This window comes from Astatotilapia calliptera, chromosome 18 (assembly GCF_964374335.1).
Source record: "Astatotilapia calliptera chromosome 18, fAstCal68.1, whole genome shotgun sequence".
Lineage (NCBI taxonomy): Eukaryota > Metazoa > Chordata > Actinopteri > Cichliformes > Cichlidae > Astatotilapia > Astatotilapia calliptera.
Genome location: NC_137439.1, coordinates 21,501,587 through 21,524,009, shown reverse-complemented (window position 1 = coordinate 21,524,009; position 22,423 = coordinate 21,501,587). Strand labels below are relative to the sequence as shown.

Sequence of the window (22,423 nt, the reverse complement as noted above, 5' to 3'; positions counted from 1 at the left end):
TGGGAGTACAGTGGAAAAGAAGAGGAGAGCAGGTGGAGTGAGGATGGACCCCTCACCTTGTACCAGAGGCAGGGCAAGGGAGGGGGAGGCCTGGCTGGCAGGACTTGGGGAGGCTCCAGCTCCAGGTGCTCCAGGGGTGGTGGAAGAGGAGGAGGAGGAGGAAGGAGTACTGGAGACTGGGCCCTTTGACACGACTACAAACAGAGTAAAACACACAGGAATGGATTGTGGGCCATTAGGTACACCGGCTTAACGAGTGGATGAAAAAATGAGAGGGTAGGATGACAGGTCTTCCAGAAGCTGCACTTAGGAAAACTGTGAAATAATGAAAATCTGTTTTCCTGCGTGTTGTAAATAAATCATTCTGCCATCTTTAAACGAAGGAACATAAACTCAGTTTAGAGCGTAAAGTAACTGTTCTCACACTGTAAATCATATGAGGAAAAACATATTTTGCATATTTTTTGTATATTTTAAGATTTACCCTCAGAAACTTATTAAAAATAAGTGAGACTCCAACAAAGCAACCTTTGTTTGTGCAGTATCTTGTGTTATCATGGAGGACCCAGTTTATTAATCTAGAATTCACTGTTTTGTTGAGGGTTTATTTCACCTTTCCCCACAGGCATGAAGATGGTCTGCAGTCCGCCGGACCCACTTCCAACTCCCAGCTGCTTGAGCTGGTTGGCAGGAATGGTTAAGACAGTCTGCTGGGAGCTGGAACCTCCAGAATGGATCTTCAGCATACCTTTACAAAACAAAAACATAGGTGCTCTGTTTATTCGAGTAATGCATTAACATTTAACCTGACAGTTAATGCAGAAACAGGCTTATTTCTGCCTACCCGAGAGAGCAGCACCAGTTTTTCCTCCGGCGGCTGCCACTCCACTGACTAACGAAGTTGCAGAAACCAGGGATGTGCCGCTGCTGCTGATTTTGGGCACACCCACAACAGTACTCACACCTTTGGACATGCTGATGACAGGCATATTGGTGATCCCCTTTGCACCTGTTACTACAGCACCAGCTGAACCTCCAGCAGTCTTTGCGATCGCAGCAGGGTTTCCAGCACCCTTCACCAAGGAGGCCACTGCTGCCTTCGACAAGCTGCTGCCCCCACCAGCGGCGCTGGTGTTCTTTGCTGCGTTGATTACTGCTGCTTGGTTGGCTGCCATCAGGAGTGAGTGATGCTGAGAAGCAGACTTCCCACCATCGAGGGCCTGCATGGACACACGGAAACACACGTGTCACGCAGGAAATAAGCAAACACAGACTCTTTTATGTCCTTTAACGTTTCTGATAATGAGCTAACCAAAGTGAGCAAAAGCTCAAGTGTCCAAGCTGTTTTCACAATGGATGGCAGACCATGGTTTCATTAAACAACACACTTATTTACAAATCCCTTCTTTCAAAATAGCTAATAAAGTGAGGTATAAAAACATATACAGCAGCATTTCACCTTATCTGGAGCTGCACGACAGCGAACGTGTTCATAAATATGAAAAATATCACAGTCCAAGTCCATTTGCAAAAACACTGTAGTGTATATGTGAGAGAAGATTGCTGTGGCTGTGCCTGGAGGAGAGTTGGTGTATTCTTTTTTCTGCTGATGTTTGTTTTCTAGTGCCACGCAGCTCTCAGAATGAGCTGTGCTGATCAGGTCACTGGTTTTATGGAATCTCAGAAACAAAAGAGTCCATTTTTCCTCACAGAGAGTCCTCAGAAAGAGAAGTTCCGCCTCTTTGGCTTGTTTGTTGGAGCTCCGAGTAAATCTTTTTATGTGTTGCAATTTCTCTGTTTTATGATGCCTAGCTACTGACTCTAAAGATGTAATCATCCTAACTCAGACCGATGCTTATGAATATACACAGCAGCGTGCCTACACATGCGAGCCACTGCACTCAGGCTGGATCATTTGTTTTCTGTGTATCTCTACTGCCTTTTTTTCCAATTCCACTTATACAAAAATGTGTTATTTCTTGCAAAATCAGGGTGCTTCTAGTATCTATAATACCAGATTTAAAGATGAGCATAAAAGCTTTAGCTCCCCTATTGAATTGAAAATTTTTAATTCCTCCATGGATTTTAATTCCATAGGGGAATTAAATTTTCCTAAATGCTTTTTGGACATAGCAAGGTTTCCTTTAGAACGCATCAATTATTTCTATTTGCTCTGAATAGCAGAAATACCAGGATCAATATTAACACCCCCCAAAAACTGATCTTTTAAATTGAGCCAAAGCACAAACCACAAATGTGCAATGATGTGCTTTAATGCTCAAAGCTTGTAAAAGCAAGTTAAAAATGAGGACTTTCTTCCAGTTTACACACAATATAAAAACTTAAGCAAGAGTTTGAGCTTCACCTGAGAAAGCATCATGCCAAAATACAACAAAAAACCCCAAAAGAAATCAGTTTAGACTTGCAAAAAAGAATTACTGGTGCTCACAAGGCAAGAGATGGAGAAGTATCATCAGTAAATTCAGAGAGCCTCACAGTACAGAACAAGCCTGGCAGAGGTAGGACACTAGTGAGAGCTGCCAGGACACTAGTGAATGACTTCGCCAAGTCGTGAATTGTGGGACAATCATCAGAACCCTGCACAGGAATGGACTGCGAGTTTGCAGACCAAGAAAAATACCAGAAGCCACCAGTGCTAACCCTCAGTCTCCCAGCAGATAAGAACTATTGCTGGTATAAGTTTGAAAATCTTAGCTGTCACCTGCCTCAAATTACTGTGTTTACAAGATTTTCAGAAACCTTGAAGTCAAGATCAACATTTTTCAAACTCGTCAGACTTTTAGCAGATGGATCAATGGTATTAATTTGAAAATCCTATGTTCCCTCATTCTCAAATTATCGTGTTCACAGAGATGGTTGTTCATGCCACCGCTCGCCTGCCCACTCCAATGCGTGGGGCTAACTGAAGACCAAGCAGACCACCAAATCTGGAGGATCTTGAGAGATTCATCAAAGAGGAATGGGCTGGGATTGCTCAGGAGGACTTGAGTTTGGATTTCAAAGCTAAAACAAGTGACTGCAGGCTGTTATCCAGTCACAACTGACCATTAGCATCAGTGTGGCTGAGAATTTTGACCCTGGTAATTTTTAATTTTCGGTGAAATAATTTTCTTTCTGTGCACAAAATAAAATAATGTAAGCATCCAAAAAATAAAACTAGGATGTTAAAAATTCCTTCCAGCTGTGTTAGAAAAATAAATACATTTTCAAAGGGAGGCTAATAATTGTGTCCTCATCTGTACGTGGGTATGAAATCCAGCGTAATTAAAAACAGCATAACTAGCTTGCAACCATAAAAGAAATGCTTACAGCTCTTTGGTTTAATGTGACTCTTACATAGGGACATCTGCCATGCAGAATAAAAGGGATGTAAATAAAAGCTGTGAAACTCGCCTGTTGTTGGCTCGCACTGCTGACAGAGCCAGGCGTGGAGCTAGCAGCGGTGATGACTCCACCTGTCATCCTTAACGTGGTGGTGCCCGGCTTGGACAAGTGGCCTGCTCCCGCTGCCGTTACTGTTTTAACTGAGCCGTCAGGCAACTTCACCTGTGCACCCTGGGAGCTGCCCACCACCTGTCAATTAGAGGACGAGCAATTACCCACTTAGAACATCAGCAGCAGCAGCCCACGTGCAGCATGCTGAAGTTGTCAAGGAGGCATGAGGTGAAAACTCACAATCTATCAAAAGAAAAAAGATTTAAACTCTGACAAACATACACACATAGACTTTTTTCTTTATTTCCACAGTAGCCATGTTGCCAGTAAATAGTAAGGAATCACTTTTACATTTGTTACCAATGATATTATTGAGTTTTGCACTGTTCAGGAGCAGCACACCAATGTAATACAACAATGTAATTATTGTATTTATAGACCATTTCATATGAAAATGAAAATGGAAGCCATTTTTTAAATCAGAAAAAAACCCTGTAAAATAACTAACACTACACCAGTCTGACTAAAACTCTGAAGTCAGTTTTCACTTGGGTAAACACTAAGAAATGAAACTGCTATGATAATGTTATATAAAGTGAGACTGATTAAAATGCATGAGGGGACTTGTCCACCTCCAGCTCAGCAGCACATGGGAGAATCAGGTGCTTGCACCAGCAGCACCCTGGACAGGTCTTTCACTGTTGCAGCTCATTTAAATTGTGAGTGGAACCAATGGAAAACTAACTACACTCATATGTAGTGTTTGAGTGCCATCTTTGAATAATATTTTTTTGTTTTCCAATCTGTGTTTCAGAGTTAAGATGTAATACCAGATCTAATAACCATGAACAGCATAAAACATGGACGTGGCTTCGCAGTTGGAAAAATTAAGCCAGTGAGGAAGTACATTCAACCTGCAGTGTATCTAAAAGCCACCAGATGGCGATAGCTGTGGTTGCAGAAACACCTCTGGAGCTACAGAAGTCTATGGGAAAGCCTTCTGTCTTGACCTCTAACCACTTTCTTGATGAGTTTATGGACTCAGTTACAGTTTACAATGAATAAAAAAAGTCTTGATCAAACTATGTTTTGAAAAAGAGCATTATTTCTTTAGGTATGTTCATTGGCTTATGACATCAATTGGACCTGCCCCTCCTCCTCATCACTTTTTTTTTTTTAAACCAAGATGAAACCAAGTGAAAATGCTGATCTTGTTTCTTCCAAACAAAACTTCAAAAACCAGAGGATGACCACTTGGTAGCTACATCCACCGTTTATACTGTTTCTTGTTGGATCTGTGTTGGATCTATGTCTGGAGATGTTATATAAACTTTAACTTAAAATTAAAATTAAGATGGCGCAATACCTTAAACAGAAAAAAGTCTGTGTCAAGCACAAATTATGTTTTCTCTTAAGCACCTTAAAATCAGCCTAGGATAATAACCACATATGTCATTGGTGATTAATTTACATTGATTAAAGAGGGCGACATGATCTGTACAGATGGTCCCTGTTGGTATTTAAGAAAATTGTAAAAAGCTTGATAACATTTTCATTTAATTAATTTTCAAAAATATAATTTAAATAAATATCAATTTTCAAAACACAGCCAACACAGACACAGATTTTAAAAAAGACGTCACATTAAAACAAACTGGCACGTGGATAAAATAGTTTAACTCTAGTCCAAACAATAAAAAAATAGTAAATAGTACAGCTGACAACAATGTTACATAAGTTGTTATTTTGAGCCTAACACTCTCACACAAGACTAAATATGGTAACAAATAGATCTGGTTGAATGGTCATTTCAAAAATTGTCTGACAGTGTTTTAAAGATTAAACTCCAATAAAACTGCAAATTTTATTGCCAGTAAGAATGTGCCATGAGCCCGGGGCCAGTGTGCATCTATCACACGTTGGTTTTACATCTTTAGACAGTTTAGAAAGTTTTACTTTGGAGAATTAAGGCGATGCAACGACTTAAACTGAGTCTAGCACAAATTAGACTAATGTAATGCTGAAGTAATACGTGGAGAGACATGATCCGCACATAGCTTGCAGCCTGTATAACGTTACTTAGGTGGTCAAATTCGTTTGTGGAGTGTGGCTAATGTTAGCAGAGCTAGCAACAACAGCCTTCTTATCCTGTACAAAGATGTGGTTATCCTCTGGCCGAGTCCTGTTATGCCAGTTTATTCTGACACAGGCTTCATATAACCGTCTATTTTATAGAACTACTGCAGTCCTGCTGGATAACACCTTGCTTGATAACTACAATTACATGGTGTTGTACATTTATAAAACTGAAAAAGAAATTTAGCTGAGTGGGCCATATTTCTGTTGCAAGGGCAGCATTGTTTAAACGCTGAGTATGCAGTGACATTTCTAGTAACAATTATACTTCTCTAATACACTATCGTGAAATGAGCATGCCCCTCTAACAATGTGCAAAATACAACTTTCAGTGTGTGGATGACAGATCGTGAACTGTGTTATGAAATTATATTCCCAGCACAACACTAATCCATATACTTCCAAATGAAAAAGAAAAGACCTCTGAAGATATTTCATTGTCAAAGAAAATACAAAAGCATTTCCACCACAAAATCTGAGATTTGGCAGGACGGTCATAATTTAGTGGTCAAATGAGGGAGGCAATCAGTGAAGTAACATACAGCAATGCGTAAAAATAAAGAAGAGAAGAAGAATGAATATTTCATTAAGAATATTAAAGAGGAAAATGACTGCAGAGCAGGAACAAAAGAGCTGGCAAACCCCACACGAGTCCTACTATCACAGAACTGGAAGACCCAAAAGACAAGCCTGTGTCAAAATCAGACTGTCAAAGAAACAACTAAGAAACACAGAAGCAGTAGTAACTACAGCAGCATTTGTGTTACACACTGAACAGCTTACAGTAAACTCTCCACACTGACCTGAGCCAAGATGGCTGCCTTCTGTCCGGCTGTCACTCTAATAGCCTGCTGGCTAGCAGTTGCAGGAGATGATGCAGCATGACCTGCCGAACCGGAACTCCCCTGCTTCCCCGAACCTTGTGCGGGCTGACCGACCAGAAACGTACCCTGAGAAAACAGAACAAGAATGACTAAAGTGCAGCTCTAATGACACACAGTCAGGTCCAAGAGTTTTTGGACAATGATTTTTGTTTAATTTTGCCTCTGTACGCCAGCACTGTGGATTTTAAATCAGTGTGTGACTGTACAGATTATCAGCTTTAATTCAAGGAGCTTAAAAGTCCCGCTTTAACTGTTTAGGATTTACAGGCATTTTTATACAAAGTGCACCACATTCAAATGCTGAAAATTAAAATATGTTCCAGTGTAACGCTTGTTTTCAATGACTGGATGACATTTTTTGCAGTCAGAAGTCTAGAACACCTGGACATTTACTGCAGCCATCTTTTTACCTTTAGTTTTAAATTAAATAACTGAAAAGCTTGTTCTATAAATAATAAATATTTATTCTTCGTTGCCTTGAGATACTCTTAGGTTGCTTTTGCAGTATTCTTTAGGTCATTATCCATTTTCTCTGTGGAGCACCGGCCATCTGTTTTGCAAATTCCTATATTTTTTGACTTACTACCCATGAGTCTGGTTCACATTGGTCTCAAGTTTTCCCCCCAGAAGTAGGCGGGCTCTTTCAGGTGTTTTCTGACACAGTCCAATACAATTTCATTGCCTGGACTCAACTCCACAAATTTTATATGTTTAATTCATCATAAAATAACTAAGGACATTAACTAGGCATCATCTGGCCATAAAACTATCTGTTAGCCTCTCTCTCTGTACCTCTGTATTTGAACCATGACACCAAGAGAAATTCCTTGTTTGTGTACAAACTTTGCAGTAAACGTGATGCTGATTCTGTCAGTCCAGTTACTTTTGAGCACCTTTTTAGTGGTGAACGGCTGTAATTCTTTGACAGTTCATGCATATACGGCAAAACATAATGCAAAAGCAACTCAAGAATTTCTCGAGGCAAAGACCAGGGATATTCTTCAGTAAACAGGCCAGTCACCTATTTCAACCAACAAAGTGTTCAGTTACTGGATACAAACAGGCACACAAAATCAGTCACTACAGTGGTGTAACTACTAAAAACAAAATTTGTCTTTATCTAAAATCTTACAGACTTATTGTATTCAAAGGCCATAAAAACTGGTTTCAGGTCAGCCTAGTAAACCCACACAGGATCAGCCAGGCTTAATATATCACCAATATTAGACTTTAAATTACATACAGTACAAGGTTACATGATGTGCACAGTATGACTATTTTAAGCAGTACAATGCTTCCATTACATTTTAATTTTTTATAACATAATAGCTACGGAAAATTCAATTAGCCCTCTAGGTCAATTGATCCTCTAGGTCCTAATTAGAATGTGGGAGTGCGCCGGCTCTTTGGCTCATAAGAGAGACTGACATGAAATTTTACAGAAAAAAAAGATGGCTCTTGAAGAATGATCATTATTAGGAAAGCAGGACCCAGTGTCTATGTGGAAATTTGAAACCTCTGCGCGTACACACACACACACACACACACACACACACACACACACACACACACACACACACACACACACACACACACACACACACACACACACACACACACACACACACTCTCTAATTAAGAACAGGTCAGTCAAATATGAACACTCTAATAAGCAAAGATGAGATACATACAGAGCCACAAATTATGTTGTGCCAGTGTGTGACTGCATTTGTCGTTAGTAAAGGAAAAAGTGGGTCTACCCACCTGTGGGGTCTGTTTAAGGATATAAGATGTGTAGGAGAGGTTGGAAGGTAGATTGCTTGAAGAGGAAGAGGAGGAGGAGTTGTGAGAGCCCCCAGAGACCGCTGATGAGCTGTTCTGGGACTGCTGACCTAAATTACAGAAATCCACATAGATCAGTCTCATTTCATATGAAAAATCCAGAGTATCAGTGCTGCCATTTCAAAGAAGGGCAAAGGCACGATTGTGAAGCAGAGCAGGGCAGTGCAATGTTGGCTTACTGCTGTGAAAATCCAAATGTCTTTAAGCAGAAAAACAGATGACTGTAACTGACTCACTGTCCAGCAGCAGCCAATATCTGTAACTGGCACTAACATGCCTCAAGTTGTAGAGTCACTTCAGAAGTGGATTTCTTTTTCCAAACTTTATGACGAGCTGGAAGCCAAAATATTTTTTAATACAGATGTCTACAACTTGGAGGCATGGATGAAAATGTCGCAGTGAAAGGTTTTTGCCTGGGATGCTGACCCCAAATACTGAGCTGCCAACAAAATCAAGCATTGTTTTCAGTTTCTATCAACACTGTTGAGTAAGCTACCCGCTCCAGGCAAATGCCTATTTCTAACACCTAGTAATTTATGACATTATACACCTGCTAGAAAATGTTGTGCAGCTTCACATGTTGCAGGTTTTCTTGCATATTAAATACCCACATACTGTAATCCACAGAGACTGTCCTGGAAACCATATTTAAGTGGTAAAGCTATACTTTGGGATATTAAACTTAGAATAATTATTCTACATTAATTCATGAAATACACTATAATCTTGCAGGTCCTTGCAATATAAAACATGACAACGCTAACCTGCATTTTCCATTTTGCTGCTACAAAGATACACTGTCACAGAGTTCTATTAAAACATGGTGACACATCCAACAAAGATTGACTACAAGCATTTTAAACAAACAAACCCTTTGCTTGGTCTTAATAAACATGAATAGGATTGAGAAAAGCATGTGACTAAAACACTGACACAAAAGGAGCAATACCATGTCAATGGAAACTGATATGGGTTTTTTAAACAGTGGCTGTATAAAAATATTATTTACGATTATTATTATATATATTTAATAATATAGGACGCAACATGTCTCACTTCCACTGGAGGCCCGGAGGATTGCTCCCTGTGGGATGAGGAGCAGCTTTCCTTTCCCCGAGGGGTTCTTGCTGTTGGTGGTCAGGTAGAGTTTGGTACCTGGTGGCAAATTGGCCAGATTGGCTAAGTTGTTGGCTGGCAGCTGAAGTGTAGCCATCACTAGGAACAAACACAGAATAAGAGAAATAATAATGATTACTCACTCAGCTCTAAAACTGCAAACATTTTAAATAAAGAAGATGATATTAATATAGGGTAGAGACACATTGTTTCTAAATGTAATTCAACTATTAAAAAAAGGAAAAAGAAAAAACACACAACCAAAAAAAACTAAACAAAAAACAAACAAACATTGATGACCCCATTGAAGTGTTCCCCCACCTCAGAGTCAAAGTTAAACCCAGAGCAGAACAGAGTGTGAATGCTTGTCTGTGTCTCTGTGTTATCCCTGTGACAGACTGCCGACCTGTCCAACTTGAATAACTCCCTTTCTCCCTATGACAGCTGAGAAAGGCTGCAGCACCCCAGTGACCCTGAACTGAATAAGCAGTTAAGAAAATGGATGAATGGATGGAGTTGGCATGTCACCAGAATCCTTTAATACCAAACTTGTCACAGTGAAAACATGACAATACTTTTCACTATTGTAGCATCATTCGTTTTTGATACAGCAGGCACTGTTATACAGAAATCAACTAGGTTACGATGTAATGTAATGTTGTGTTTGAGTGCATGGGGCAACCATTCTGTCATTCGGGGGGTATTTCATACTGTGGTTTTAAATTGGGGATCAAAGATCATGTAATTCTACTAACAGCCAGGATGGGATTTGAAATTGTAACAACAACTTGGGCTGCTATAAAATGAAACTGTTCTTTTATGTGTGTGTGCGAGTGTATTTAATCTCTGACCTCCACTCTTGCCACCTGAACCACCAGCCGCCTTGGTACCCTGGTGTCCAGAAATGCCACTGGCTCCACTGACGATGGCTTTAGCAACTCCCTGAGCCAAAACCTGCTTTCCACTCATCACCTTGGAGACAGAAGGGTTGCCCTTGGCAACCAGAATTTGTCCACTGCTGATAGCAACCTGTTTGACTGAAGACTGAAGCCCTGAGCTAACAGGAATACCCAACATCTAGAAGAAAGAGAAGAAACTATTTTTTTTAAATGACTGTGGCCACACACATACGTACTTATCATTGCAGGTTTGCGTCTGTGCAGGTTTGTCTGGGTGACAACTGACCTTGCTACTAGTGGCCCCTGTCCCTCCACCAGTCTGTTTCTGGGCCGACATGGAGATCATGTGACCCCCCTTCACTGCGACAAACTGGTGTCCTGCTGTAGCGCTAGCTTGCTGTTGCTGACTGGTTACTGTGGAAACCATCGGCTGTTGCTGTGTTGAAACTTCCCCTGGCTCTTGCTTGATAATAACCTGCACGGGAAACATGGAGAGAGGGACTCGAAACACAACTCCGCACTGCTTTGAAACCACAGCGGGTTCATAATGCAGCTGCTATATATCAGTTACCAATTACATTGTCTGGTTAAAAGAAAACATCACATAAATGATTAATACGATGCACTCTGACTGTAAAGAAAGATCTGATTATTCTTTTTTCAGCAGGCTGCAGTGCTGCAAGAAAAGATGTTACTTAAAACAGATTTCGTAAAATCAGCATCATCATTTATTCATCGGGTCCATGTTTTGATATTCCCCATATGTCCTCATCTGGGGTGCCTTTCAGTGTGAGAGCAGATGTCTGTAGTTTACAACAGAGAAAACTAAAGAATCTGAACCAATCAGAGCTCCAATGTGATAAAACAGGAATTTTAGGCCAGATCATATTTCGCTCATTGTGGACAATAAAGGGATCATTAGCATGTGCGAGTAGGATGACATTAAAGCAAGCTAATGACACATTTTGCGTGAAAAAGAACTGTGCAATTCTCTCTGCAAAGCTCCCCCTCCCCCATCCTCAGAACTATGTCCTATTTAAATAGCTGCCAAGGCACTCACAGCTGCTGAAGATAGCACCCTGGCTTACTATTAATATCACACTGCTTTGTTAATTTTGCTTTAAACACAAATAATACAAGGACTGTCTTCATAGTTAGAGGACAGGGCAGTAAAAATGGATAATGTTTGTCACGTTTAAGGTTGTAACCCAGTAAGGCTCTACCAACTCACCTTCATCCCTGAGGACAGGAAGGTGCCAGTGTGAACTTTAGGTGCTGGGGAGCGAGTGCCCTGAGTGGCAGACTGTTTAGTGGATGGGCTTCCTGTGGAATAATTAACAAACATACAAACACAATAAGTCACAGCACAGATGAGGGTGAGGATTCACCACCCTTCCTGTCAGCTTTTCGAGAGATATCGAGGCCACTGTGGTGCCAGGTGACTGTTTCCTCTCAGGGTTGACTGACTCGCAGAGCTGAGCCCCACCAGAGTTTTGTTCCTTACTCACTGCATTAAAATCTGTTTTACTGCAGGACTGGTGAATCAGCCAAAACACCCACATCTATCTCATCCACTTTGATAAAACATAATTTAAGAACACTCTAACCTTGTTGCCAAATCTGGGTGAGCAGTGCATTTGTGAAGGAAGTGTAGGAGTGGCTGAGTGGGTGTGAGACAGCAATCTACAGGAAAGAGCTCCTAAGTGGAATATGACCTGATGCTGGTGCTGAGAGGAAGTAAACACAATGACTATCATCATGCAAGATGATTGCTTGATGATGCGCAAAATGCTCAGATGGCAATAAAACTCATCTTTTTATGGGGACTTACACACACACATCACATAGAGAGGAAAAAACTGTTTGGAGTGCAGGGTCTTCTCGAATAGCCCCCTAATCTGGCCATGAAACACATTGACTCAGTTACCATGGTAACCTCTCCTTTAGCAACCACCCTGCTGGCTCACCACACGTCATAATTTAGGAGTGCAGGTAGGGAGAAAGAAAACAGCAAAGAGGGAATACATAATGTTAGAAAGTAGACTTTAAAGGGATTAAAGAGGGAAAAAAGTGCAAAGAGAGAAACAAAGAGAACAGAGAAGTCTGAAGGGCACTGTTCATCGTCTGTCCTGCTATAAAGTGGATTTTTCACAGCCATTTTTATATCCCATGTGGGCGGCTCAGACACCGCTTCTCAATTTTGCTCCAGGTCCACTTCCGATTTCAAGCAGCACTTTAACACTGAGTAGGAGAAGTGTACCTGTGGAGGCAGCGGATGAGGAAGCCATGCCGATAACCTGGCCCGGTTTGTCAACAATGATATAAGGATTGTTGAGCACAGAGGATGAGCTCTGCTTGCAATGGACAGGGGTGGAGGTCGTGGGTGTGCGGGGCAGCGGGGAGTGGCTGGGTGTGGAGATGGGTGACCCTGTGGGGGAGGAAGTAGGGCAGTTATTGTATGAGTAATTCTCTTGGACTTAATTTTTTATGAAACTTATTTTTTCTCATTTTTAAAAGGGGCTCTGAAATATGTTATCGAAAGATAAAATTCATGTCACATGACCTTTTTGCCACTGTTTCCATTCTCTGTGTTTTGTTTACAGTTGCCTTTACAGACATTCGAAACTATAATCAGCAGTTTTCCAAATCTGAATTAAAACATAATGGCGTTTTTCTATTTTTATGTACTTTGTTTGGCTAATGCAAGAAATATGCGCCTGTGGGAACACAAAAGAAGCTTTTGTCAACCCCTACTGAGCAGTACTGCATCTTCCTAACAATGAATGTATTCATACCAACTTCACTAAGCTGAGAATCAGTGTCAGTGCTGGGAAACAATATGTTGAAATTACAAGCAAATGGAAAAATAATGTCATCCAACTTCAATGTCAGTGAGGCGTTTGCTGTCAACACTTCTTAGTGATTTACAAATTTCACCTCAACAAAACCTGAAATAAAGAAGTTATAATCACAGGGCATCTTTATTGTGTAAACTTAGACCATCTTATTTATGATGAATTGGATTCTTTAGAAACAATATGACAATTTTACAAGGACAGTGGGTGGAGACACGTACCTGAAACTATTTTACAGCTCATTGTGATTGGTTGGAATGATTTCCCAGGAGACTCAGCAGGACTGGGTGGTTGTCCTTGGGGAACAATCTTGCAGCTTGCTGTGATAGGCTGGAAGGCAGAGTTGCCATGGGAACCCAGAGTGACTCTGTCACCGGCCTTGGGCCGTGTTGGAGTGTGTTCACCAGCAGCAAGGCCTGCGCTATGAACACCTGCAGGCCTCCCCGACTCTGTCTTTATGAAAACTGCAGATGGAAGAACAATTTTTATTGAACATCATCTGGTTTTGATAATAAGCTGACATAAAATGATTGTAAGGCCAAGAAACCACTGAAAACTGGTTTATTCTGGTTTAGTTTTATGGAGAGAAAATAAACAATCCTACTTTTCTGTTAAGCAGTCCAGTATATACACACCCTCAGGTACATGATCCCTATTATTTTAAATGTGCAAAAATAATCTGCTGGTGTACCTTTGTCTACACTGGAGTCATGTGACACAGGAGAACTACAGCGTCCATAAGTCTGGGCCAGAGAGGCAGTCAAAGTGGGGCTGGCTGCTCTGTGAGTCACCTTGGAGGAAGAAGGCTGAGGGATGTAGTCTTCCCCAAGAGAATCCCTGTGAAGCTCCACATCAACCACCTGGAACAAATATAAATCAACGTCAGAGTGAAGCTCTGAAGGGAAAAAAAGTCATAGCAAGAAACAAAGTGAACATTTCTAACTCACTGTTTCTACCCCGAGCGTCTGCAGTCCAGTGTATGTTCGGTCGAGCTGTAGGAAAACAGAAGAAAGGATATAGACAGCAAAGTTATGCAGCAGAGTTACTGAACTGTATAAACACATTTTAGTGCAATATACTATGATTACTTATTTGTTTAAGAAATGTCAACATCTAATTACTCTGAAATCAAACTGGACTATATCACTATGCATTTCTAAAAGCAATGAAAGTTCTTTAGTTTAAAAAGGCGAACGTGATTGTAATGCAGACTGAAAAAAAGATACTAGACAGGTGCTTTTCAGTGGGGCAAAAAAAGCAAGCCATAACAGGAGAAAACTTGCTGAAGCACTCAGCTATTAAAATGAAAAAATATTTAATAAAACTGGTAGAAGCTCAGCAAATAAAACCCGTTGACCCAGTTAACGTTTTAATTGATGTATTCAAGGGGTTTATCAAAAGACTTGATTGAACTGTTTAGGAAGTCCAAGGCCTTTACGGCACAAACCTTCAGCTGCTGCTTGTTTGTGGGTCTCTCTGCCTTCAGTTTTGTATTTAATAACTGTAAATTAAGCATCGTTGGGTTGAGATCAAGTGACCAACTTGGCCATTAAAAGTAATACGTTTTCTTTGCCTTGAGAAACTTGCGCTGCTTGCTCTTTTGGGTCATTATCTATTTACTCTGCAAAATGCTGTCTGGTGAGTTCTGCAGTATTTGTCTGAATGTGAGCAGAGAGCACAGCCCTGCACACAGAATGCATCCTGTTACTTCTATCAGCAGGTAACTTGGTATGCTTCAGATCATGAGTTGTTGCTCTCCTTCTCCATATTTTTCATTTCATCCACAGAACTGTTTACAGAACAGTGCAGGCTCTTTGAATTTTTTTCTAGCGGAGTCTACTCTGCACTTCTTTTTCCTGAGTATAACAACTGGTTTTCAGCTTGTTGTAAACCCTACATGCATGTCTTGATTTTAGATGCTGAAAATGATACACCTACCTCCTCAAGAGTTTTACTTTCTTATGTTATATTGTTATCATGTAACAATGATGTCAACATGCAAATCAGTTCACCACCTTTAAATTATAGATTTGGGAATTTTTGCCATCTTTCTGATTGGTTTGTTTTATTGTTGCTTTCTGCTGCTTGTCAGTCAGTTGTCCAGTTCTTTCAGAGTCTTCCTCTTTTTGAGGGACTGTGGACAAAAATGACTATTTCCTAAACTGCTAATGCAATATCTTTGGAAATCCCCTTGAGTTAAAGCTGATAGTCTGCACTTCAATCACACACTGACTGAATTTAAATACACTGTGGTGGTGTCCAGAGGCAAAATCTGCAAATATTGTGTATTTGTCAAAAAATAAAATACTGACGTGAATGTATGTAATCCTTTTAAGTTTCCTGCCTAAATCCTGTACACTTTACACACATGTGAAATTCAGCAGTAGAAGTCAGACCCACTGGCTTGTCTACAATAGGCTCTGAAAATTGGCACAAGGAAAGACAAAGAGTCCTCATCTAACGAGAAAAGTAAAGTGAATGATGATGTGGTCTGTAAAGTATTCTGACCTTTAGCTGGTGGATGATGTCAATACGTTTGTTGCGAGGGTCTTTAAAATGGATCTGGATCCTCACAGGAAACTCACCCCAACCGCGGCGCGTTAAATGAAAGGGAGGCTCACTGAGAACAGACACATTTGAACTGCCTTATGCAACACTGTTAAAATTCAAATATAAGTCAGGATGAAAAAAATATATAGTAAAGATGAATCACTATGCCTTTATTTAAAAACCAATCTGTTTTCTAGCCTGGACCGAGTTAAGAATCTCCTAAAAATCAATGACTTGAAAAACTCACATGTTCTCCTCCTTTGAAGCTTGACATTCTCATCCCAACATAACAGACATTGATCTGACTGCAAGGGCATGTGCATGTGCCTGCGTATCATGTGTGTATTCAAGCGCAACCTATAAGTGAAGCAGGTGTTTTTTTCCACTTCACTTCATCCCTTCATCTACAGTCAGGCTGTGCTGGGAGTCAGCAGAGAGCATCAGCGTAGGGCTCACTGGGAGTGAAGGTTTGAGTTACGTGGGGGGAGCTTGTGAGCTGCTGCAACAGCAACGTGAGCACTTTGTCAGTTCAAACAGCTGGGAAGCTACAGCTGAGGATAAGGACTGCTGACTGATGAGAGAGATCATTTATTCAGAAGCTGCAGGCAACCTTAAATCCTGAGCCATTTTTAGAGGGTAATGCCAACAATTAGACATTTGAAGTGCATATTTCAAGGCTACCTAACCTCTGTTGCTTGTGAATGATTGCTAAATTAAGTGTGTGATGCTCATCTATACACCTAACTGCTTTAGGCTAAGGCAAGTCTGGACCACTTAGGTGTGCCTGCTATTAGTCTTGTTGACGTTGAGTTCTGGCTGACTCGCTGTGCAGCAAATGATGTTGCCTAATGATGTGTGTACAATCTGCATAACAAATTTGTCATCTTTTAATTTTCTTAAAAGCTGTAAGATTTTGCTGAAGTGATTACTGCTTGGTAAGACAAATATTGATTTTCTACAAAGCGATGAGACTGATAGGGGTTGAATGCGCTGCATCATCAAACCTACACGAGGGGGCAGTGTTTGCTAAAAGTTGATCTAAAGGATTTTCACCGAGCTGAGAATTATTATGTAATATTGTTTGTATAATTCTTGCAGTTTTGGCAAGTGATGCTTGGAAAAAGGTGGATCAAAGGACTTATTTATCACGACAAAGTTAGAAGTAAATATTTTATCTAAGAGCTACGAAACACTGCAAGAACAAATCTTTCTTTTTGTCTTCCTTCTTCTCTTTAATTAAATTCTTTCTAACTTCTTTTATTCTGCAACATTAGTACATGAAACTGCATGACTGCTTAAAAAACATTTGAAAACACATTTCATTAAAACTGGCACAAACCTGACTTCCACGAGGTCGTTGGGTTTGTAGCTGGGATGCAGGAAAAACCAAACTTTCTTGACAAAGTGGTCGATGCTAGGTTCTCTCCTTGAGCCTCTGACGTACACCATCCACTTATGAGTAGACTGGTCATTCTCTTCCCGCTTATCAGGTGGAATGTACCTGAGAATAATAAACAAAGAACAAAAATCTCAGAGGTAGTGAAAACATTGGATTGAGGTAATGCATAGATGGTTTACAGAAGAGTTAAACACCACCCAAGATGAAGAGCAGGAAGGTAAAGTGAGACTGAAAATGAAGGGGTGTTTTTTTCTTTAAATCTTTACAAAGTATTTGGAAAGAGGAGACAGACAAGGAGGTGCTACATGACTAATTTCAACACCGCTTTAATAATTTTCTGTCATAAAGTTTCCGTCTTAAATCAAACACCGGTTGGAAGCCTGGAGGAACTTAAAATCTCATCTGATCAAATCCTTTCTGATTAATAAACCTGTACTAAAATATTAAGTGTGCTAAAAAAATATCTCAAAGTTTTCTAAACTTAATATGCGCTTCATTGATGATGAGTATCGCTGGCACCCTTTTCCGCTCGAGTCTGTCTGTCATGCTGGAACAAAAAAAACCTCACCTTTGACGAATGGTAGGCACCCATTTGTCAAAATAAAAGCCTCATTACTATACAAAATGCAGTCACGAAACTCTACAGGTGTGTGGCTAACATGAAAATGAAGGCCAAGTTCAACAGCAGGTGTGGTCTGACCCATAAGAGCTAAAACGTTACGTAATGTACAATTAAAAAGTGAGTATCTATTTATATGGGGTCTGGGGTCAACATGCTCATGAGTATCATGGCAGGTGGGATCCCAACGTATTATTAACTGAGTGTAATTTTACCTGTGCAGTCTTGAGGAACGGAAAACTGTCCACCCAGGGGCAAAATAAATTAGGTAAAATGTATTCTCAATCTTCTTCAAGACCACACTTGCAGGAAAACTGATTTGTGGCTCATCTCTTCAGTGCACAATCATGCATGAGAAAAATTCAGCTGACTAAATAAAATAAGAAAAACCAACCCCGACTGCCACAGTTCTTCTAATGTTTAGCCAATAATGAATAAAATCAGCTCTCTTTCTACTTAATTTCTGATCCTGCACATGAACCCTAAACCAGCTGCGGTTCAAGATGGCCGATTTGTGGTATAACTGAGTGATATATGAATGATAACTGAACTTTCAAAATAAGAGACATGCAGTAGTTTATAAGCAAGTCCATCGCAGTTTGTGTTTTCCTCCAAGACTGATTAAAAATAAAAAAAATAGACAACACTGAATGCAGGTAGGCAGCCTTTTCTATAATACCTGCCCGAAGCTTAAGTGACTTTCTTATTAAAAATTTTTACATTTCATTTATTCTCAAAATTAGGGCTGAACGATATATCGCATTTGCGATAATATCGCGACATGATCAAGTGCAATTTTCTAACCGCAAAGGCTGCGATTATACTCTGGACATGTCCAAATTCATGGGCTGCATCCTCCTGAGGCCGCATTTGTAGACCGATTACGTCACAGCGACGTGCCGAAGGCTGTCCAAATTACTACCATATCCCAGAATTCATAGCGCGGCCCAGCCAAACTCCAGTTTCCAGCAATGGCGGCCGCTACTAAGTTTTAAAATTACTCATACTAATCTTTCTGGGTCACAAAATAAACTTTTAACATATTTTCAGGCGAGAAAGTAGTTGTGTAAACATCAAATATCTGCTCGGTTTATCAAGATATCCCATATTTGCAAAAGTGCTTCGACGTTTTCAGAGGCGTCTGCTACCCACCAGCTCGACAGCTAGCCGGGAGCTCGAGGGTTACTGATGCGGCCGAGAACGGCACAACTCCCGGCACATCATTTTCAGATCACCGCGGAGTTTCGCTGCTCGGGTTAAACGTAATATATAAGTCACTTAGACAACCTAAAAATGTTATTGTTGGGCTTTTTTCAGTGTTTTGTTTGTTCGTGAGTAAATCGGTTTGGCTGAGATTAAAGTTATTAGATTAGATAAAATAAAACTTTATTAATCCCCCGGGTGGGTTCCTCCTTGGTTTTCACACAGCTGACTAAACGTCAAACAGAAAACTTATTAAACAGAAGTATGAGACAGTCGAGAATTTACGCCAGTGTCTGGTTATATTTTAGATAGCAAGAAGCAGACGGCCGAGTTTATTAAACTCCACCGAGACAGCGGTGACGCTAATCAGAACTAGCCTTCTGATTAGCTAATCAGAAGGCTAGACCGTCCAATTTCACGCCTTTAAATTTTAAAGGCGTGTTTGTGTGTGTGTTTATACAATTGCTATTATGTTTGCACTTTATGTGTAATGTTACTGACTGCAGAGATCAGTAAGATGTGTGTATTTTTTATGTATTAGTTTTATTTATTTAATATTATTTTTTAATTGAATGACTGTCTAGTAGTTCACAGATGTCGAAAAACTGAGTGTGGTAAAGCCACTGATTTTTTTTATGTATATTTCTGCAATCTGCACATTGTACTGACTTTCATTTTAATGTTTACACCAGGGTTCCTTGTCAGCACTTTATGCTCAGATGTTTGTAAGCTAAAAATAAACTATTGTGTATGTTCAAATATACTGTTGTGATTGAAGAAGTTAAATAAAAATGTCAGTCATCAATTCATGCATCACCTCATGTCATCATAACAGAGGTCTGTCTTCCAGGAAAGAACAGTTTAAAATTAATGTAATATAGTATTGGCCATACTATATGATGTATTGCTTGTCTTTGTTTAATAATACAGAAGACAAAGACCTTAAAAAATAATCGCATATCGCATCGCAATCGCAATATTGGGGCAAAAAATCGCAATTAGATTATTTTCCATAATCGTTCAGCCCTACTCAAAATTGTGTGTTTCTGAAATTCTAAGACAAAACACCAGGCTTCCCACGTGAAGAGTATCTATTTCAACAACACTTTCTTTTCAATTCTGAGTTCTAATCTGAAAAGTGTGTTACAATGTAATTAGTCACCAAAGAAATGACAGACATTTTTTAATTTGGTTACGTACTTGGATACATTTCCTACTACGATTGTCTTCTTCACATAAAGTCTAGATGCATCGTCCCCAGTAGAGTGGTAGGTCACTCTCTGCTCTGCGCCTGCAGACGATGGTACACCGAATGTGTCCTACGGCAACAACAACGGCAATGCTTTTATTAACCGATCATCAAACAGTCAAGAACTCCACAATTTCTGCCAGGTGAACTTACTTTGCCTGTGTTGCGTCCGGGTCTGCGCTCCTGCCTGCTGCTGTCCTCTCTCCAAGATCCTTCTCCATTCCTCTCAGCACCATCTCCTTGCTGTGAGAGAGACTCGGACTCTGATTGAAGCAACGATTGAGTCTCAGAGCCCTGGTTGAGAGGGGAAGAAGAACGGGAAGGAGACTCCAGGAAGCGTCGGATGGCTGGATGGTTCAGCACAGCAGGGTCGCTCTTGGAGGTATGCTATGGGACATAGAAGAAAATTTAGGTCAATGTTTCTATATTGTACCACCACATAGAGTAGCAGACAGCTGGCTATTACCGTCTGCAATAACACCACTATAAAGTTTTATGCCCTGTGTTTATAATCCATAGTGCATGTAACAGTTCAGGAGCCAATTTAGTACCTAAAAATGGAGCTACTTCAACAACCTTGAACAAAAAGACAATATTTTGCAAAATATGCAAGGAAACTGTTCCAGCTGAAGATGGAAGCCACAAATGTGTTTCACCACTTGAGGCAAATAAACACCATAAAGTACAACCAGGCTACACAGGAGGCGATACTAAGAGCTGGTGACGTGCAACCTAAATGTCAACAAAAGACTCCACCAAGCATCACTGATTCACACAGGAGGTGCACTCCAGATGACAGGAAGAGGGGGGGAGAAAGCTCTACCTAAGAAACAACATCTTAAGTGGAAAAGATTTTTCAGATTTACATAGTTAAGTGTAACAATTGTTCAGTTAAAGTGTTATTTTATATTTTTACTTCCCAGGGGAAACAATACCTAGGCTACTTGTGTGCCTACATTTGACTTACCGTGTACTACTACTATTGCACTACAATTTTGAGGCTGTATCATCCAACTCTGTGTGCAAATGAATGGGAATTTACCTCTGAGAGCTTTGTCAGTCCAGCACTGGCATAGTAATTAGCTACTATGCATGCCCTGAGCTTGTCCATCATCCTCCTGGCTTCATTAAGACGCTGCAAAGCAAAGAACAGTTAGCCGGCATGCTGTGTATTACACTTAAACGTAAAGAAGACCTGTAAGTTATTGTCCATGTTAAGTTTTTATGCAGTAACAAGTAAAGTAGAGTAAAACAGATTTAAAAGAAAGTATCACCGGATACCTGACTTATCACATCTATCTCATGCTCTTTGTTCTTCATCTCCAAAGAAAATTGCTCCTTGATGATGGTTTCAATCTTCTGAACTGTTGCTTCTCGAGCTGGATAAAATAGGGAATAGGGAATGAACTTATCTCCAAGACCAGGACAAAGCTGATAGCTAATTTTGACCACAACAAGCAAAGCAGGTGTACTGGCTCAGGGTTCAGAGCATGAACTTACCACTATGTTCAGCCGCCTTGTTTCTCTTACTGTTTTGGACCAGAGAAACGTCCTCATAGTCGGGATCATTGCCCTCTATCTTCCTTTTAATTCCCGACATGGCTTCCTGTAAAGAAGGGTATAATTAGAAAACGTGTAGCTAATCACTTATATGCTGTGATGTACATGATTTGCTCTGCACTTAGCACAGGATTAGCTGCATAGCAGGGAAGCTATAGATAATTGACAGCAATGCCCACAGCTAACCTCAGTACTGATTAGCCAAACAGGTATGCCAACATGGGTTAGCAGGATGTCCACTGCCTACCACGCTATTTCAAGCGTCGACCGATTGTCTAAGATTCATTTAGCACGAATGCACATCGCATTTTAGTGTGTCTCACCACCGCTATCATAAATAAACATATACATATCGTCCATACAGCCAGCAGCACTCTGACGTTAGCAACCGCTAACCTTGCTAATTTAGCTAACGTTAGCACACAGTTGTACATACATACCGGTTCAGGCTGTACAAAATGCAAATTTTCTGGAGTACTCTGTGATGTGGAGCAACGTTTCTTTGAAAGGCGTGTGTTTTTTTAATTCAACGTGAGCATATCCGTTGCGTTTTTAGTATATTCAGACCACACTCGTGTTTAGGGAATTGCTAAATCTCGAGCTCTACAAGTAAGCTAACTAAATAGTGGATAGTTAGCCTTGCAGTTTAGCCAAA

At 40.4% G+C, this 22,423-nt stretch overlaps 1 protein-coding gene across 3 annotated transcripts in view; it reads right to left on the bottom strand.

Annotated features, from left to right (window-relative positions):
• The window catches only part of yeats2 (YEATS domain containing 2), a 28,459-nt gene extending 6,036 nt beyond the window's left edge, over positions 1-22,423 (bottom strand). The window contains exons 1-22 of one of the 3 annotated variants that reach the window (XM_026149080.2): positions 22,209-22,423; positions 21,709-21,814; positions 21,490-21,587; positions 21,251-21,343; positions 20,362-20,595; positions 20,160-20,278; positions 17,078-17,239; positions 15,697-15,808; positions 14,136-14,180; positions 13,880-14,048; positions 13,410-13,652; positions 12,594-12,761; positions 11,565-11,656; positions 10,620-10,808; positions 10,286-10,511; positions 9,375-9,533; positions 8,241-8,368; positions 6,396-6,542; positions 3,415-3,594; positions 845-1,220; positions 614-748; positions 57-194 (exon numbers count right to left, since the gene is read on the bottom strand). In XM_026149080.2, coding sequence (XP_026004865.2) covers positions 57-194; positions 614-748; positions 845-1,220; positions 3,415-3,594; positions 6,396-6,542; positions 8,241-8,368; positions 9,375-9,533; positions 10,286-10,511; positions 10,620-10,808; positions 11,565-11,656; positions 12,594-12,761; positions 13,410-13,652; positions 13,880-14,048; positions 14,136-14,180; positions 15,697-15,808; positions 17,078-17,239; positions 20,160-20,278; positions 20,362-20,595; positions 21,251-21,343; positions 21,490-21,587; positions 21,709-21,808 — 3,313 coding nt within the window. In that variant the 5' untranslated portion in view covers positions 21,809-21,814; positions 22,209-22,423. Of the gene's footprint in view, positions 1-56; positions 195-613; positions 749-844; positions 1,221-3,414; positions 3,595-6,395; positions 6,543-8,240; positions 8,369-9,374; positions 9,534-10,285; positions 10,512-10,619; positions 10,809-11,564; positions 11,657-12,593; positions 12,762-13,409; positions 13,653-13,879; positions 14,049-14,135; positions 14,181-15,696; positions 15,809-17,077; positions 17,240-20,159; positions 20,279-20,361; positions 20,596-21,250; positions 21,344-21,489; positions 21,588-21,708; positions 21,815-21,954; positions 21,974-22,208 lie in introns of those variants that run through there. The other 2 variants (XM_080292263.1, XM_080292264.1) reach the window with 2 other exon arrangements.